Below are 20,822 nucleotides of genomic sequence, written 5' to 3'. Positions count from 1 at the left end.
ATACTATTTAATAACTATTCTACCTAGTTAAAATAAATACAAACTTGCCTGTAAAATAAAAATAAACCCTAAGATAGATACAATGTAACTATTAGTTATATTGTAGCTAGCTTAGGGTTTATTTTATAGGTATTTAGTTTTGAATAGGAATTATTTAGGTAATAATAGTAATTTTTATTTAGATTTATTTAAATTATATTTAAGTTAGGGGGTGTTAGGGTTAGACTTAGGTTTAGGGGTTAATACATTTAGAATAGTGGCTGCGACGTTGGGGCAGCATATTAGGGGTTAATAAGTGTAGGTAGATTGCGGCAACATTGGGGGCGGCAGATTAGGGGTTAATAAATATAATGTAGGTGTCTGCGATTTTGGGGCAGCAGATTAGGGGTTAATAAATATAATGTAGGTGGCGGAGATGTCCAGAGCGGCAGATTAGGGGTTAATAAGTATAATGTAGGTGTCGGCGATGTCGGGGGCAGCAGATTAGGGGTTAATAATTGTAAGATTAGGGGTGTTTAGATTTGGGTTTCATGTTAGGGTGTTAGGTGTAAACATAACTTTAGTTTCCCCATAAGAATCAATGGGGCTGCGTTACTGAGATTTACGCTTTTTTTGCAGGTGTTAGACTTTTTCTCAGCCGGCTCTCCCCATTGATGTCTATGGGGAAATCGTGCACCAGCACGTACAGCCAGCTCACCGCTGACTTAAGCGGCGCTGGTATTGAAGTGTAGTGTGGTGCTCAATCAGCATCTGATAAGTATTTTTTGTATTCAAACATGCTGCATGAACACAATTTTAAATGGGCAAAGTACAAACTATTAAACTTTATTATAACATGGAAAAAAGATTGCTGTCAAGAAGGCAAGCATGTGTGATTCTTAACCATTGTACATAAATTGTGACATACGAATAAAAATCTAAATTTTCAAATACATTTAATATATATATATATATATATATATATATATATATATATATATATATATATATATATATATATATATATATATATATATATATATATATTAAAACAAATATTAAAAATACAAATACAATTGTTTTTTGGAAGTATAATCGTCTTTTTTGGAATTACACTTTTGTTTTCTGGAAACTAGCCTGGGAACTAGCAAAATCAATATTCCTTAGTACATTATTGTATGAAACAAGGCAGAATAAAGACTTTGGGCATGTTAAAGCATAGCAATAATTATGTACGGTACTAAATGGGGGCTGATACCACAACACCTCAATGATAAGGAGACCAAATCAGTTTAGGGTTAAATCTACCTATGCCATATAGTAGCTATCTACATAAAGTGAGATGTAGGTTCAAGATCTCATTTAGGTGAGCTTCAAATTAAAGGGACATTCAGAAGCAAAAACAACATTCTAATTCATCAGAGCATGTAACTATAGCATTACTAACCATAGGTTACATGAGGCAAAAACAAGTATCATGGGCAGTACTCCAATCACATCCCTCCGACAAGCACTGTACTCTGAGGGGAACTGGGGCTTCAATATGCTCTGAATCACCTTTCACTGAAGAAATCAAGCACATCATGCTTAAACAACCTCCAACAGAGGCAAAGTTTAAAACTCAGGTATGAGTGAAGTGGGAGGGGTATTTTATAGGCTTTTGAGGTTTGGGAAACTTTGCCTCCTCCTGGTAGGAATGTATATCCCATTCGTAACAGCTTGTGGACTCTCGCCACCTATATGAAAGAAACATTTGTGAAGTCCCACTCAGGAGATACAAGCCCTACAGCTACCAAGCAGAACACGGCATGTGAACGAGTTAGCAGTGTCACTTGCAAGTAGCTGCCAATTAATGGCAGTACTTTGTACAGAGCTGAAATGCTTATATACAGCATGCCCTTTAGTCCGGTACCTGTTGACTATCAGATTGCACTCTTTTTTTTTTTACCAAAATATAAATATGATAGTAACATTGATGCACAGTCGGATTCTGGCAAGGACTAGTGCAGACTATGAACATGAAATTTGTAATCACAGATCAGCCTCCTGTATAAATGTTTAATTACCAGATGAGCTCATTAAGTACAATAAGGGAAAACCGGCTGTTTTGCATGAACACAAAAGTAAAAGTGGGCTGCCAGTTTTTATGTACGACAGTACTTAAAGGGACATAAAACCCAAAACGTTTCTTTCATGATTCAGAACATATAATTTACAATAAAAAAAGTTTCCATTTTATTTCTGTTATCAAATTTGCTTCATTCTCATGTCATTCTTTGTTGATGAGATATCCAGATAGGTAGTGTGCACACGTCTGGAGCACTACATAGCAGGAAAAAGTGCTCTTGCTAATGTATAACATTTTTGCAATACTGCTGCAGACACGTGTCCGCTCTTGAGGCTACACTCCTGCTTTTCAAGAAAAGATACCAAGAAAACTTGATAATAGAAATAAAATGGAAAGTGAATCATGAAAGAAAAATGTGGGGTTCTATGCCCCTTTATTAGACTAAGTAAACTCTCATTCTGTGTTCTAATACTATTAATATTTAAAAACAATGTAGAAAGTAACATTCTAGAGGTTGTACTCACACTAATGTCCTATAAATCCCTAAAAGATTAACAGCAGTAAATACATGTTAGCCTAAAATAGCGGCAGAAACTGAACTTCACCGAAAAGAAGGTAAAGGTGAAGAGAACTCAGGACATTGTTAATTAACTTTCTTTAATAAGTAAATAATATTTTCTTAGCCTTAAAAGGACATGGAAGTAATTAATTAAACTTTTATGATTCATATATAGACGTGGCCAAAAGTATTGGTACCTTTGCATTTTAAAGAATTGGTAGCCTTGCATTAAAGGAGAAAAACACAAAAAAGCCTGACGAGTTTGCCAAAATTCATGTAGATAAGCCACAGTCCTTCTGGGAGGATATCCTTTGGACAGACATTTTTGGCAAATTACAACTCCATATGTTACAGAAGGAAAAAAGTAGCTTTAAAGAAAAGGACACCATCCCTACTGTGAAACATGGAAGAGGCTCAGTGATGTGTTGCTGCGTCTGGCACTGGGAGCCTAGAATCTGTGCAAGGCACAGTGAAATCAGAGGACAATCAAATCTGGAGCGAAAAGTACTGCCCAGTGTCAGAAAGCTGTGCCTCAGTCGCAGATCATGGGTCCTCCAGCACAATGATACCTTAAAAATTACCCAAGAATGGATGCGAAGAAAACATTGGATCATTCCAAATTGGTCTTCTACGAGTCCAAATTTGAATTTTAGGTTAAAGTGAAGGTAAAGTTACCTTAGTCTCTATCCAGTATTCCGTTTATGGAGTCAAATAAATATAGGTTTCATTCATCATTTTTTTCAGCTCTGCGTATAATCCAAGTTATAAACTGTTTTAAGGCAATTTATTAAACACTTTTAGTCAACCCGAAAATATATATTTTTTTTACCTACTGATCACGTTTTTTTATTGTCCTATTGAAATGTAGGCCGTTAGGCGACTGTCACTAGACGTCATCCGCCCACTTATTCAAGAGCGCATGCGCAATTCATGTTTCTGTGGATTCCACACTGCGCACGCTCCTGTTTTGCGCATGCGTTCTAGTTTCAGGTAGGAATCCCTTAAGTAGCGCATGCGCAGTTTAATTCTGAATCATGAACGCGCTGTTGAGAGCGGGTGGGACCGCTCAAGACGTCACAGCTTGCAGAACAGGGAAGTAGGGCTTGGGAGGAGTCGGCGGCCAAACGGTGAGGGAATGTGAAATATATTTTTACGGATAAATATACTAGTAATAAAAAAAAAACTTGGCGGATACATTAAGGTACTATTGAGAAATGGATGGTTAGCTGCAATACCGGATAACTTTACCTTCACTTTAAAGGAGTACCAATATTTTTGTCTATGTCATTCTCATACTTTTTACTATTTAAAGTAATATGCAAAGTCATAAAAGTGAAGTTTCTGTTCTATTACATTTGAAATAAAGAATGGTGGATTTCAAATATTTTTGTCATTTTTTTCTTAGTTCATTCATAGAAAATTGTGCGTTTTCCTAAAAAGCGGAAAGGTAACAATATTTTTGGCCACGTCTGTAGAACGTACAAATAAAAAAAAAAAAATGTTTTCTATTTTTTATCAAATGTACCATTTAAATATTGGTAATCTTTGTTGAAATGCAGCTTCTTTCAATTGGAGCATAGCAAAATTTGTTTTATTATTATATGATTTATCTTAATCATAAAAGTTAATTATTTGCTTTAAAAGTCCCTTTACAAGTTCAGAATTTGATGCCTTCACCTTGAAGAGATTCACAGAAACTAAAACGAATTATAGAAAAAGAGAAATACAACTAAATAGTCATCATTCTAAATATTAATTTTTGCAACAATGTGATATTCTGTTTTATTATATAACATCTTTCACAGAGTCAAAACAATATTAGTAACCTAAGTGTAGGGTGACATAGTGATTATCTGTTTTGGAGGGTCTACCATAAAAATCATTTTGAAATTAAAGGGACATTTTACTCTAAATGTAATTGCCATAAAAATATGTAATTAAATATATTAAAAATGTACATATTTCATTCTTAATTGTGCCTGCTTTTCCTAGTATTTAAATGTGAGGATTGTGTTTCTACTGTCTTCAGAGAGGCTGTCATGTATCCTGCAGGATTCCTATCTATGACCCTGCAACATTATACACAGTGATAGGTTGAGCAGTGCACCAAAGGAGATAAGATAAACATACTCAAAAGTTGTGCCCCAAGAGAGCAATACAATTGAAATTTTGCTAACAAGATGACACGTTCTCCAGAGGGTCACCTAAAAGGGACATTAATGTCTTAAATGCATAGAATAGACACCATTTTGTCTTTTCTTCTGGAATGATTGGATATCACACACACACATATATAAATAGATACACACACACACACACACACACACATACATATATATATATATATATATATATATATATATATACACTGTAATTGCAAAGTTTACGTAAATGCATAGAATACATCTATCGATGAGACATCATTTAGAAACATACGGCTAGATTACGAGTTGTGTGGTAAGGTAAAAAAGCAGCGTTAAAAGGTCCTAATGCTGCTTTTTGACGCCCGCTGCTATTACGAGTCTTGTAGGTATAGGTGTACCACAAACTTGTTTGGCCTTACCGCAAACCGACTTACGTAAAGTTCGTAAACCCTTTTTTTCTATTGGACTTCCATAGCGCCGGTATTACGAGTTTGTCCTGGGAGGCCAAAAAGTGAGCGGTACAGCCTCTACCGACAAGATTACTAATGCATTTTAAAGTCAGTAGTTATGAGTTTTACACTACAACGCTGTAGCATAAAACTCATAACTAAAGGGCTAAAAAGTACACTAACACCCATAAACTACCTATTAACCCCTAAACCGAGGCCCTCCCGCATCGCAAACACTATAATAAAATGTTTAACCCCTAATCTGCCGCTCTGGAGATCGCCGCCACTAGAATAAACATATTAACCCCTAAACCGCCGCACTCTTGCCTCGCAAACACTAGTTAAATATTATTAACCCCTAATCTGCTGCCCCTAACATCGCCGCCACCTACATTATACTTATTAACCCCTAATCTTCCGCTCCGGAACCCTAACACCCCCTAACTTAAATATAATTTAAATAAATCTAAATAAAATTACTATCATTAACTAAATTATTCCTATTTAAAACTAAAAACTTACCTATAAAATAAACCCTAAGGTAGCTACAGTATAACCAATAGTTACATTGTAGCTAGCTTAGGGTTTATTTTTATTTTACAGGCAAGTTTGTATTTATTTTAACTAGGTAGAATAGTTACTAAATAGTTATGAACTATTTACTAACTACCTAGCTAAAATAAATACATATTTACCTGTAAAATAAAACCTAACCTATGTTACAATAACACCTAACACTACACTACACTTAAATCAATTCCCTACATTAAATACAATTAAATAAATTAAATTAAATTAGCTAAATCACAACCCCCCCCCCCACTAAATTACAGAAAATAAAAAACAAATTACAGATATTTAATCTAATTACACCTAATCAAAGAGCCCTATCAAAATAAAAAGCCCCCCCAAAATAAAAAAAAACCCTAGCCTAAACTAAACTACCAATAGCCCTTAAAAGGGCCTTTTGCGGGGCACTGCCCCAAATAAATCAGCTCTTTTGGAGAAAAGACCAATCGCAAAAGCAAATGAAAACGAATGTACTTGGATAGAACTCACCAATACTAGACGGTGGAGCCACTATATACAGATTGAGGAAAGCCCAAAATAGTGGCGGGTATTTAAATCTTAACTTTTAATGTGAAAAGTAAAAATAAATAATGAATTAAAAACACAGTTGTGGACCACGGGACACAACTCAGCAACTCTCATGCTGCTGTTAGTACATCTATAATAAGTACACCACAAACAACCTTGTATCAGAGGATGTGGTAAGCACTATATTTGACTGATATATAGGACCTGTGTCTACAGATGTTGAATTAATGAGTGATCTGTTCCATCTCTCAGATATTACAACTTTACCTTAAGGAATTGAGATTGATATATCTTTAGTTCTTGGGAGTCACCAGTTCCAGTTTAACTCCACCTTTGACTATTACATAAGAAAGTAATCGTTGACATATCTATTTGTTATTTCAGCTCACTAACAACAATATTAGCCATTCCAGCTCAAATTATACACTGAGTCCTTAATGTATGTATCAGCTAGAGATCAGTAACCACGAGTAATTATTACTATTACAATTATAAGGATGTTGCACCATAACACCACTGAAGGGTTATACTATTTGGTCTGAACATCCCACAGATGATCTGGTATTACCTTGAGTGATACCTTATTAAGTACACCACTAATACCCTCACCACAGAGGGAGTGGTAAAGCACTACAAGTCACTCACACCCAGGATTTGTACCCATCAGTATTATACTAAAACACACATGCCAGTAATTTTTTGCTAGTGTCTCCCACCTCAGTATTACAATTACTTTGTCCCGTGGTCCACAACTGTGTTTTTAATTCATTATTTATTTTTAACTTTTCACATTAAAAGATAAGTTTTAAATACCCGCCACTATTTTGGGCTTTCCTCAATCTGTATATAGTGGCTCCACCATCTAGTATTGGTGAGTGCTATCCAAGTACATTTGTTTTCATTCGCTTTTGCGATTGGTCTTTTCTCCAGTATTTCCTTTAATGTAGAGCACCCCTGTCTTATCCCCTATATTTGTATACCTTTTTCCCTGTGAAGATTACACCGGGATACTTAATCGGGAATAAGGACACAATACCAGTATAAATCAGCTTTTTTACTTGTAAAAAAAATACAAACAACCCCCCCAACAGTAAAACCCACCACCCACACAACCAACCCCCCAAATAAAAGCCTAACTAAAAAAAACCTAAGCTTCCCATTGCCCTGAAAAGGGCATTTGGATGGGCATTGCCCTTAAAAGGGCATTTAGCTCTATTGCTGCCCAAAGCCCTAACCTAAAAAATAAACCCACCCAATACACCCTTAAAAAAATCCTAACACTAACCCCCGAAGATTCACTTACCGGGAGAAGTCTTCATCCAAGCGGCAAGAGGTCCTCAATGAAGCCGGCAGAAGTGGTCCTCTCCAGACGGGCAGAAGTCTTCATCCAGACGGCATCTTCTATCTTCATCCTTCCGACGCGGAGCGGCTCCATCTTCAAGATATTCGGCACGGAGCATCCTCGTCAAAAGACGGATTCTTCTGAATGAATATCTCTTTAAGTGACATCCAAGATGGATCAGCCAATAGGATTCTTTCTACCTTAATTTCGATTGGCTGATAGAATTCTATCAGCCAATCGGAATCTCAGGGGCGCCATCTTGGATTTAGGGGTTAATAGATTTAATATAGTGGCGGCGACGTTGGGGGTGGCAGATTGGGGGTTAATAAGTGTAGGTAGGTTGCGGCGACATTGGGGACGGGAGATTAGGGGTTAATAAAGATAATGTAGGTGTCGGCGATGTTGGGGCAGCAGATTAGGGGTTAATAAGTATAATGTAGGTGTCGGCGATGTTGGGGCAGCAGATTAGGGGTTAATAAGTATAATGTAGGTGGTGGCGATGTCCGGAGCGGCAGATTAGGGGTTAATAAATATAATGTAGGTGTCGACGATGTCGGGAGCGGTAGATTAGGGGTTAATAAGTGTAAGATTAGGGATGTTTAGACTCTGGGTTCATGTTAGGTGTAAACATAAAATGCGTTTCCCCATAGGAATCAATGGGGCTCCGTTACTGAGCTCTACTCTGCTTTTTTGCAGGTGTTAGACTTTTTCTCAGCCAGCTCTCCCCATTGATGTCTATGGGGAAATCGTGCACGAGCACGTACGACCAGCTCACCGCTGACTTAAGCAGCGCTGGTATTGGAGTGCGGTATGGAGCTCAATTTTGCTCTATACTCACTTCTTGTCTTTTAACGCCGGGTTTGCAAAAACCCGTAATACCAGCGCTGCAGGTAAGTGAGCGGTAAGAAAAAACTGCACGTTAGCACCGCACAGCTCATAATGCAAAACTCGTAATCAAGGCGATAGTTTGAGATTCTCCTGAATTTATTTTCTACTGGAATGATTTGATATCACACATACACATATATAATTGCAAAGTTTAGGTAATTTGTCTTTCTTCCCCTTACTTCCTCCTTAACCTCCCACCGAACCATACAATGCCTTCACTTCATAGCACTTAACACTAAGAGTCTTAACATACCGGAGAGAGGAGGTCTATGGTTGAGCTTGAATTATCCACACTTAATTCTGATATAGCATTTCTAGAAGAGACCTTATTGATTTAACCCTAAATATCACACAGTCTTTTTTGTGTCAGGTCCCCAGAAGAAAAATTTAGTTGGAATACTAATAAAACACAACAGTCATCGGCCTTCTCTTTGGGAGACCCATTACCATGGTAAATGTCTATTCTCCTAATACCCAACAACATAAGTTTTGGCAATCCTTATTCTATAAAATATTAGAGGTTAAAAAAAGGGCTCTATTAATAGGGGGAGATTTTAACATACCCCTTGACCCAAAATTTGACACAGCTAGAGGACTCTTCAAAGTCTCTAAGCTTGTACTCTGATTGTGTAATAATTTGTGATCTAGCTGTACATGATGTATGGAGGATTCAGAATCCAGACAAGAAAGACTTCACATTCCTCTCACAACTCCATCAAACTTACTAGAAAATTGATTATATATTTGCAGACAGTAGAGCCTTTAATTAGAGAGGCAAAGATCCTCCCTATCACATGGTCAGACCACTCACCATTTGGTTGCACAATTGAATGGCCAAACATTCCAAGCTCTCCTTTTCTGTGGAGGCTGGAGGACCACTTGCTTGAACACCCTTCAGTAATTTTAGGCTTATATTGCTGTTTAATAAGGACGTTAAACCTGTTTTAGCTATGCTCCTTAGTACATTTCTTCCACAGCTGATTTCTCCAGATCATGTGGGTTTTATCTCTGGCATAGAAGCACGAGATAATACCATCATAGTCATACAACTGATACCACATGTTACGCAAAATAAAATCCCTATGCTTCTTATTGCCACTGACGCAGAAAAAGCATTTGACAGAGTGAGCCACCCTGTCCCATATGAAATTTGGACAAAAGTTAAAAAATAATATCTTATCTTTACATACTAACCCCACTTTTAAATTTAAGGTAAACAGTATGCGATCTAATTTTTTTACAATTTGTAACAGCACTTGTCAGTGATGTCCCTTATCTCTGCTTCTATTTGCTAGATCAGTGGAAATACTGGCCCAGAAAATAAGATCCAACCCTTCAGTATTGGCGTTCAAAGTAGGCACACAGGAAAATAAACTAGAAATGTGCGCAGATGATGTTCTGCTAACATTGACCGATCCATGGGGCATCTGTACCAGCTGTATTACTAGAATATGGAGAGGTGTCTAACTTCCATCTCAACTTATCCAAATCAGAATTGTTGAACATCCTTGGACCCCAAACAGATTTATCACAACTCCTATCTTGCAGTACAAACTCATAAATTGAAATAGTTGGGGATATACCTTACCGCATCTTTGCATACTCTATTGCCTCACAACTTTGTGCAGCTTTTACAGTGGCAAATTGAGGAAAAATATGGAAAAATGTCAAACCAAGAATTAACTAATATATCTTATCAGACAAGCAGGGGTGCTGGGTGTTCAGAACCTCGAACTACATAAAACATAATTTATGCTTACCTGATAAATTTATTTCTCTTGTAGTGTATCCAGTCCACGGATCATCCATTACTTATGGGATATTAACTCCTCCCCAACAGGAAGTGCAAGAGGATTCACCCAGCAGAGCTGCTATATAGCTCCTCCCCTAACTGCCATTACCAGTCATTCGACCGAAAACATGCAGAGAAAGGAAAACCATAGGGTACAGTGGTGACTGTAGTTTAATGGAAAAATTACCTGCCTTAAAGTGACAGGGCGGGCCGTGGACTGGATACACTACAAGAGAAATAAATTTATCAGGTAAGCATAAATTATGTTTTCTCTTGTTAAGTGTATCCAGTCCACGGATCATCCATTACTTATGGGATACCAATACCAAAGCTAAAGTACACGGATGACGGGAGGGACAGGCAGGCTCTTTATACGGAAGGAACCACTGCCTGAAGAACCTTTCTCCCAAAAACAGCCTCCGAAGAAGCAAAAGTGTCAAATTTGTAAAATTTGGAAAAAGTATGAAGAGAAGACCAAGTTGCAGCCTTACAAATCTGTTCAACAGAAGCCTCATTCTTAAAGGCCCAAGTGGAAGCCACAGCTCTAGTAGAATGTGCTGTAATTCTTTCAGGAGGCTGCTGTCCAGCAGTCTCATAGGCTAACCGTATTATGCTACGAAGCCAAAAGGAGAGAGAGGTAGCCGAAGCTTTTTGACCTCTCCTCTGACCAGAATAAACGACAAACAGGGAAGACGTTTGTCGAAAATCCTTAGTTGCCTGTAGATAAAATTTCAGGGCACGGACTACATCTAGATTGTGTAGCAGACGTTCCTTTTTCGAAGAAGGATTAGGACACAAAGATGGAACCACAATCTCTTGATTGATATTCCTGTTAGTGACCACCTTAGGTAGGAACCCAGGTTTAGTACGCAGAACTACCTTGTCTGAATGAAAAATCAGATAAGGAGAATCACAATGTAAGGCAGATAACTCAGAGACTCTTCGAGCCGAGGAAATCGCCATTAAAAACAGAACTTTCCGAGATAACAACTTGATATCAATGGAATGAAGGGGTTCAAACGGAACCCCCTGTAAAACATTAAGAACTAAGTTCAAACTCCATGGTGGAGCAACAGTTTTAAACACAGGCTTGATCCTAGCTAAAGCCTGACAAAAAGCTTGAACGTCCGGAACTTCTGACAGACGTTTGTGTAAAAGAATGGACAGAGCTGAAATCTGTCCCTTTAAGGAACTAGCGGATAAACCCTTTTCTAAACCTTCTTGTAGAAAAGACAATATCCTCGGAATCCTAACCTTACTCCATGAGTAACTCTTGGATTCGCACCAATATAAGTATTTGCGCCATATCTTATGGTAAATCTTTCTGGTAACAGGCTTCCTAGCCTGTATTAAGGTATCAATAACTGACTCAGAAAAACCACGTTTTGATAAAATCAAGCGTTCAATTTCCAAGCAGTCAGCTTCAGAGAAATTAGATTTTGATGTTTGAAGGGACCCTGGATCAGAAGGTCCTGTTTCAGAGGTAGCGACCAAGGTGGACAGGATGACATGTCCACTAGATCTGCATACCAAGTCCTGCGTGGCCATGCAGGCGTTATTAGAATCACTGATGCTCTCTCCTGTTTGATTCTGGCAATCAATCGAGGAAGCATCGGGAAGGGTGGAAACACATAAGCCATCCCGAAGGTCCAAGGTGCTGTCAAAGCATCTATCAGAACCGCTCCCGGATCCCTGGATCTGGACCCGTAACGAGGAAGCTTGGCGTTCTGTCGAGACGCCATGAGATCTATCTCTGGTTTGCCCCAACGTCGAAGTATTTGGGCAAAGACCTCCGGATGAAGTTCCCACTCCCCCGGATGAAAAGTCTGACGACTTAAGAAATCCACCTCCCAGTTCTCCACTCCCGGGATGTGGATTGCTGACAGGTGGCAAGAGTGAGACTCTGCCCAGCGAATTATCTTTGATACTTCCATCATTGCTAGGGAGCTTCTTGTCCCTCCCTGATGGTTGATGTAAGCTACAGTCGTGATGTTGTCCGACTGAAACCTGATGAACCCCCGAGTTGTTAACTGGGGCCAAGCCAGAAGGGCATTGAGAACTGCTCTCAATTCCAGAATGTTTATTGGTAGGAGACTCTCCTCCTGATTCCATTGTCCCTGAGCCTTCAGAGAATTCCAGACAGCGCCCCAACCTAGTAGGCTGGCGTCTGTTGTTACAATTGTCCAGTCCGGCCTGCTGAATGGCATCCCCCTGGACAGATGTGGCAGAGAAAGCCACCATAGAAGAGAATTTCTGGTCTCTTGATCCAGATTCAGAGTAGTCTGAGTAATCCCCATTCCACTGACTTAGCATGCACAATTGCAGCGGTCTGAGATGTAGACGTGCAAAGGGTACTATGTCCATTGCTGCTACCATTAAGCCGATCACCTCCATGCATTGAGCTACTGACGGGTGTTGAATGGAATGAAGGACACGGCATGCATTTTGAAGCTTTGTTAACCTGTCTTCTGTCAGGTAAATCTTCATTTCTACAGAATCTATAAGAAGGGAACTCTTGTGAGTGGAAAGAGAGAACTCTTCTTTTCGTTCACCTTCCATCCATGCGACCTTAGAAATGCCAGTACTAACTCTGTATGAGACTTGGCAGTTTGAAAGCTTGAAGCTTGTATCAGAATGTCATCTAGGTACGGAGCTACCGCAATTCCTCGCGGTCTTAGTACCGCCAGAAGAGCACACAGAACCTTTGTGAAGATTCTCGGAGCCGTAGCCAATCCGAATGGAAGAGCTACAAACTGGTAATGCCTGTCTAGAAAGGCAAACCTTAGATACCGGTAATGATCTTTGTGAATCGGTATGTGAAGGTAAGCATCCTTTAAATCCACTGTGGTCATGTACTGACCCTTTTGGATCATGGGTAAAATTGTCCGAATAGTTTCCATTTTGAACGATGGAACTCTTAGGAATTTGTTTAGGATCTTTAAATCCAAGATTGGCCTGAAAGTTCCCTCTTTTTTGGGAACCACAAACAGATTTGAGTAAAACCCTTGTCCTTGTTCCGACCGCGGAACCGGATGGATCACTCCCATTAATAAAAGATCTTGTACGCAGCGTAGAAACGCCTCTTTCTTTATTTGGTTTGTTGACAACCTTGACAGATGAAATCTCCCTCTTGGGGGAGAGAATTTGAAGTCTAGAAGGTATCCCTGAGATATGATCTCTAACGCCCAGGGATCCTGGACATCTCTTGCCCAAGCCTGGGCGAAGAGAGAAAGTCTGCCCCCCACTAGATCCGTTCCCGGATCGGGGGCCCTCGATTCATGCTGTCTTAGGGGCAGCAGCAGGTTTCCTGGCCTGCTTGCCCTTGTTCCAGGACTGGTTAGGTCTCCAGCCTTGTCTGTAGCGAGCAACAGCTCCTTCCTGTTTTGGTGCAGAGGAAGTTGATGCTGCTCCTGCTTTGAAATTAAGAAAGGAACGAAAATTAGACTGTCTAGCCTTAGGTTTGGCTCTGTCTTGAGGCAGGGCATGGCCTTTACCTCCTGTAATGTCAGCGATAATTTCTTTCAACCCGGGCCCGAATAAGGTCTGCCCTTTGAAAGGTATATTAAGCAATTTAGATTTAGAAGTAACGTCAGCTGACCAGGATTTTAGCCACAGTGCTCTGCGTGCCTGAATGGCGAATCCGGAATTCTTAGCCGTAAGTTTAGTTAAATGTACTACGGCATCTGAAATAAATGAGTTAGCTAACTTAAGGGCTTTAAGCTTGTGTGTAATCTCATCTAATGGAGCTGATTCAAGTGTCTCTTCCAGAGACTCAAACCAAAATGCTGCTGCAGCCGTGACAGGCGCAATGCATGCAAGAGGTTGCAATATAAAACCTTGTTGAACAAACATTTTCTTAAGGTAACCCTCTAACTTTTTATCCATTGGATTTGAAAAGGCACAGCTATCCTCCACCGGGATAGTGGTACGCTTAGCTAAAGTAGAAACTGCTCCCTCCACCTTAGGGACCGTTTGCCATAAGTACCGTGTGGTGGCGTCTATTGGAAACATCTTTCTAAATATCGGAGGGGGTGAGAACGGCACACCGGGTCTATCCCACTCCTTAGTCACAATTTCAGTAAGTCTCTTAGGTATAGGAAAAACGTCAGTACTCGCCGGTACCGCAAAATATTTATCCAACCTACACATTTTCTTTGGTATTGCAACTGTGTTACAATCATTCAGAGCCGCTAACACCTCCCCTAGTAATACACGGAGGTTTTCCAGCTTAAATTTAAAATTTGAAATATCTGAATCCAGTTTGTTTGGATCAGAACCGTCACCCGCAGAATGAAGCTCTCCGTCCTCATGTTCTGCAAATTGTGACGCAGTGTCTGACATGGCCCTAATATTATCAGAGCACTCTGTTCTCACCCCAGAGTGATCACGCTTACCTCTTAGTTCTGGTAATTTAGCCAAAACTTCAGTCATAACAGTAGCCATATCCTGTAATGTGATTTGTAATGGCCGCCCAGATGTACTCGGCGCTACAATATCACGCACCTCCCGAGCGGGAGATGCAGGTACTGACACGTGAGGCGAGTTAGTCGGCATAACTCTCCCCTCGTTGTTTGGTGAAATATGTTCAATTTGTACAGATTGACTTTTATTTAAAGTAGCATCAATACAGTTAGTACATAAATTTCTATTGGGCTCCACTTTGGCTTTAGCACATATAGCACAGATATCTTCCTCTGAATCAGACATGTTTAACACACTAGCAAATAAACTAGCAACTTGGAAATACTTTTCAAGTAATTTACTATAATATGAAAAACGTACTGTGCCTATAAGAAGCACAGAAAAAGTTATGACAGTTGAAAATTAATAAACTGAAAAGTTATAGCATCAAATCTTTGTAAAAAACACAATTTTAGCAAAGGATTGCTCCCATTAGCAAAGGATAACTAACCCTGATAGCAGAAAAAAAAAAAAAAAAATACAGAAATAAACGTTTTTTTTTTTTTTTTATCACAGTCAACTACAATCTCACAGCTCTGCTGTGAGTGATTACCTCCCTCAAAACAAGTTTTGAAGACCCCTGAGTTCTGTAGAGATGAACCGGATCATGCAGGGAAGACAATAAACTTCTGACTGAATTTTTTGATGCGTAGCAAAAGCACCAAAAAAGGTCCCTCCCCCTCACACATAACAGTGAGAGAGATCAGTAAACTGTCATAAATTAAATAAAACGACTGCCAAATGGAAAAAAATAGTGCCCAAAACATTTTTTCACCCAGTACCTCAGAAAATTAAACGATTTTACATGCCAGCAAAAAATGTTTAACATTAATAAATTGAGTGTTATTAAAAAGCCTGTTGCTAGTCCCTGCAAATTAGGCTAAAGTTTTATGCATACAGTATAATTCCAGTGAAGTGCCATTCCCCAGAATACTGAAGTGTAAAATATACATACATGACAGCCTGATACCAGTTGCTGCTACTGCATTTAAGGCTGAGTTTACATTATATCGGTATGGCAGAATTTTCTCATCAATTCCATTGTCAGAAAATAATAAGCTGCTACATACCTCTTTGCAGATTAATCTGCCCGCTGTCCCCTGATCTGAAGTTTACCTCTCCTCAGATGGCCGAGAAACAGCAATATGATCTTAACTACTCCGGCTAAAATCATAGAAAAACTCAGGTAGATTCTTCTTCAAATTCTACCAGAGAAGGAATAACACACTCCGGTGCTATTATAAAATAACAAACTTTTGATTGAAGGTATGAAACTAAGTATAATCACCACAGTCCTCTCACACATCCTATCTATTCGTTGGGTGCAAGAGAATGACTGGTAATGGCAGTTAGGGGAGGAGCTATATAGCAGCTCTGCTGGGTGAATCCTCTTGCACTTCCTGTTGGGGAGGAGTTAATATCCCATAAGTAATGGATGATCCGTGGACTGGATACACTTAACAAGAGAAATTGGCAATAGTTCTCCAAAAACAAGCTGAGTGGTGCTCCAATACGGCGGACAAACTGTGGCTACAGCTAGACAGAGAAATTTTGGGGGACAGGGGAAGGTCAGTATTCTAGGCTAGATCTCACCAAAGACCAGACCTAAATCCCTACAGGAATATACCTTATTTGTAGAATTCTTTACACAGTGGGACAGGATAATCCATATTTACTCACATATCTCAACAGCATACTTTCCCCTAACCCCATATAAAAACAACCCTGAAATCACATTTGTAAAGCAAGAAGAGGTAGTAGACAAGACAGATCTCAGCTATGCCATAGTTTTTCATAATGTATTTGAAGGACAAAAACTGAAGTCTTATAATGAAATCAAGGAACAGGAGTCCTCTTTTTCTTGGTATTCTTATACTTAACTTTCTCCACAGCATACCAAAAGCTATGCCTTATGCAACCTATTCCTAAACATTTAGTATCTAACATTAAAGATTCTATTGACCGACAGTTGGGAGCATCTACCTCATTATGCAAGGAAATGGAATGAGGAATTGGGAACTTATTTGACCCCAAAAAACTGGTACAAATTTTCCTACTTCACAAAAAAAGCTTCTGCTTCAAACAGAGTTCATGGGATGGACTATACATTTATGACAAGATGGTGCATCTAACTAAATAAATAGAAAAACAATTTGAGCTCTAGATAGAGTTTGTGTACTGTGGACTATTATCTGAAAGGACTTATTTAAGCTGATATACCACACAAGGTGGGTCATTCAGTACTGTAAACTAACTTTTTACTGTTGAACTGACAATTTGATTTCCTATGTACTGTATTTTCTCCATAAAGTGTTGTTGTTTTTAATTGAAAAGGGTGTAAAGTGTGTGTTCCCTTTTTGTGTTGTATATAGCCAGTGTAACTGATCTATTAAAAACTGCATAATTGATAAATAAAGCTGTAAACAATACAAATGCACCAAGTACTTAATATTCTTTGATAAAATTATACACTGATACCTACCTAATACCAAACATGCAGTGAACATAATTAAATAATGCTCTCCGTAGCATGGTCGTATCGACATCCTCATGTGTAGCCATAGTATTATAAGTAAGATTATAAACCATACGAAACTTGTCATCCAGAAGATGCCCAATGTCTGAGTACAGTCTGTTCACCAGGGAGAAGCCGTGATCTTCCCATGAGTAGTCCTGTTCACCAAAAGCACAGGAACATGTTATTTTGTATGATTTTAAATATATGTCATTAAACTGAAGGGGGCAGTACATACACACATAAGGTCCGGTTCTCTAAACCTCTCTGGTCTGACAAGATTCTGTAAGAAGCCTCATCAGTATTATAAGGCTCCTCGGATATTGTTTAAAGGGCAATTTTTACCTTGGGAGTTCCCTAATATTCTTTATGTGAAGGAAATATACTTACATAATAATACAGTGCTCAGTAAAATAAGATTATTTCTCCCTATGCCGGTAAGTTTTTGAGAATCGGCCCCTATGTGGTGAACCATTGACAAGAGTAAAATGTATGTAGCTACCAATAACTTTTGTGGTATCACTTTATTTAAAATGAAACGGAGCCTATTTTTATTTAACTATCAAAACTATTATTATTATCAGGTTTTTGTAGAGCGCTAACAGGTTCCGCAGCGCTATGAACATAGGTGGTATATAAAAAACAATTACAGGGATCAAATGGGTAGAGGGTCCTGCCGAGAGTTGCACTGTTGTAGTCAGCTCTTATGAAGGTGGACTGCAAACAGATGGGCTCATAGGCTTACATTCTATGGGGTTTAAGGGGATAGCAGTGGAGATAGTAAGGTTAGTGTAGGTTGTATGCGTCCCTAAATAATAGAGTCTAAAACTATATATTTTATTTTAAGTAGAGATCCCAAGGTATTGATCTAGGCCAATTTTGGTATATTTAATGTCCCACCTGATACCTCCCGCTTCCCTGATACCCCAAACAGCTCTCTTCCCCCCACCCTACCCACACTCCTCACCTCTGTCTTAGGTACTGGCAGACAGTCTGCCAGTACAAAGTTTTAGGGCTTTTTTTAAATTAATTTTATTTATGTTTTTATTTTCTGCAGTGTAGGATCCTCCCTTAACCTCCCACCTCCCTGATCTCTCCCAAACAGCTCTCTAACCCTCCCTTCTCCAAATGAAATTTGCCGTCTTAAGTAGTTTATATGTATTTTTTATAATTTTTTTAAAATGTATTTATTATTATTTTTCTGTAGCTTAGGGCCCCCCTCACCTCCCCACGATCATTAAGTAGACCCCCACCCTCTCTTATATCCCCTGTTCTGTAGTGTAACGTCCCATCCCTCCCTCGTAATTCTTTTTTTCTGTAGGATAGGGTCCAACACACCCGTCCCCTGCATTCCCTCCCACACCTCCCGCCGGCACCAACAGAGATATTTCAAACAGTGACAGAGACAGGGTTATTGTCTGTAAAGATCTGTCTTCATATGTTAATGGAGCACCGATCATGCTCTGTTACCATATGAAGGCAGATGCTTTAAGCCCAGGAACAACAAATCTTGGTTGTCACTTGACAACCAAGACTCCATATTGGATGTAGATCTACGTTATGCAGTATGATTGGCTATATACCGCATGGCGTGGTTCTACATCTGAATGGATTAAGGGGTTAACATACGTACATATTCCTTATCAACAAAAGTATATCAAGAAAACAAAGTACATTTTTAAATGCAAGCAAATTTAAAAGTGTCTTAACATTACATGCTCTTTCAGAATCATCGAAGTTTAATTTTGACTTTCATTTTCATTTAAGAACAATGTCCCAACTACCCTACAAAACGGTTTTGCACAAAAGCTACATAGATACTACCTGGAAATGTCATTATCTTGAATCTTGGCAGATTCCTACTGATCATTTTGTCAGTTATGTATAGATCTAGATCTATTAACCTGCAGTCTTGGAATGGATTGCTTACATGTGCTAACACAAGTTTGTACTGCTATGTGCTGACTAAATTAACACAAAATAATTTAAAACTGTCCATGATTTATTCCACTTTTGTGACAGAAATATTTTGCTATGCAGTTTTATATACCTTTAGTTTTAGTATAATAATGAAACATTATTAAAAAGATAAGCAGGAAAGCTCTACGGTGCTTATGGACTCAGGAGTTTTCATCTTATTGCAATAACAGAGACATTAAATACAAGGCCCATATGATTACTCCAACTAATGTTGTTTGTTTTTATGATTACTCAACTACAGATCTATACATTTCTGCAAAAATAAAAAATATCACAGCTTACATTATTTTTTTTACATGTTAACAGTAAGAGCAATTAAGATCTTTGCATGAAGAGGTAATAACTGCAGATTCAATATATAACTTTGAAAAAAGCTAAATTCATGTCTAAAAATAGTGGCATTATCATAACTAGCACATAAAAGCTAATTGTGACAGAAAGCCTGTTGCTTCTTCAACAGCCCAGGCACTCTGGATTAAAAAGACCGTTCCTAGCGACAAATCCCTTTATTTCTTATCTTTCTGCTCTATTAAACTATGTTCCCCATCCACTCACAAAAGCACCTTTTTAAATACATTTTTCTAGCTGCCTCAATGTGTTTTATTGTACCCGTGATACCCCCTACCTATACGGGCTATGCTACCTTGTGAGCACCCGGTAAACACAAAAATGCACTAAACTTTCACAGAATGTGCGCCTGAAGAGAGCTTTAAAATTATACCAAACACTAGTGGGGTCTCTCTCTAGAATCTGGATGTTTCCCTGTTAAAGTTATATACAAAAGTTCAAATGAGGTGCACAAACAGCCAGGTATAGATTCGTAGTTTTTCTTTCTTTATTTGCAAGTGAAATCTTCCCCTCAGGGATACAGGAATACTCAAGCGTAGTAGTGAGTGGAGATAGCTTCACTCTAGTGACTGTCTGCTGACATGTTTCGGCAATGAAGCCGTAATCGTAGCTTCAGTGCCGAAACATGTCAGTAGACAGTCACTAGAGTGAAGCTTTCTCCACTCACTACTACGCTTGAGTATTCCTGTATCCCTGAGGGGAAGATTTTACTTGCAAATAAAGAAAGAAAAACTATGAATCTATACCTGGCTGTTTGTGCACCTCATTTGAACTTTTGTATATAGCCTTTGGAACAGAGGTTGCACCGTTTCCAGAGTATACTATCTGCTGTCAGTCTCAGCCCACCCCTCTTTTTGTTTGGAAATTGCCGAGGATTGCACAGCTCCGGCCAGGAGAAAGAAGTTCCGTGAACCGGAAGTAGGTCCAGTGACGTCACACGCCAATAGAGAGGACTTACACAGAGGAGACCGGAGAGGTCGAAATTGGCATCAAGTGCCTGACAAGCTCCATGTGCACCTGGTTTGCACACCGAAGGTTGTTTTTCTGGCTTCTATTCCTCTGAGGGTTTGTCAAGGGGGCTAAGGACTTACACTACAGAGAGAGGTGAGAGGTCTGACACTGCAATATTACACATGGTGGTGGGGAATGTTTTGCTTATAACTGTTTAGCTCCATTGACATTTCTGAACAGTGTCCCTG

General features: G+C 39.0%; 1 protein-coding gene across 2 annotated transcripts in view; it reads right to left on the bottom strand.

Annotated features, from left to right (window-relative positions):
* Nucleotides 1-20,822, bottom strand: part of SESN3 (sestrin 3) — a 243,646-nt gene that overhangs the window by 18,814 nt on the left and 204,010 nt on the right. For both annotated transcript variants that reach the window (XM_053708601.1, XM_053708602.1), the window contains one exon: nt 17,263-17,453. In XM_053708601.1, the coding sequence (XP_053564576.1) occupies nt 17,263-17,453 (191 nt within the window). The remainder of the gene's footprint in view (nt 1-17,262; nt 17,454-20,822) is intronic.

The sequence above is a fragment of the Bombina bombina genome, chromosome 3, assembly GCF_027579735.1.
Source record: "Bombina bombina isolate aBomBom1 chromosome 3, aBomBom1.pri, whole genome shotgun sequence".
Taxonomy (NCBI): Eukaryota; Metazoa; Chordata; class Amphibia; order Anura; family Bombinatoridae; genus Bombina; species Bombina bombina.
This window is presented reverse-complemented; position numbering and strand designations above follow the sequence as displayed.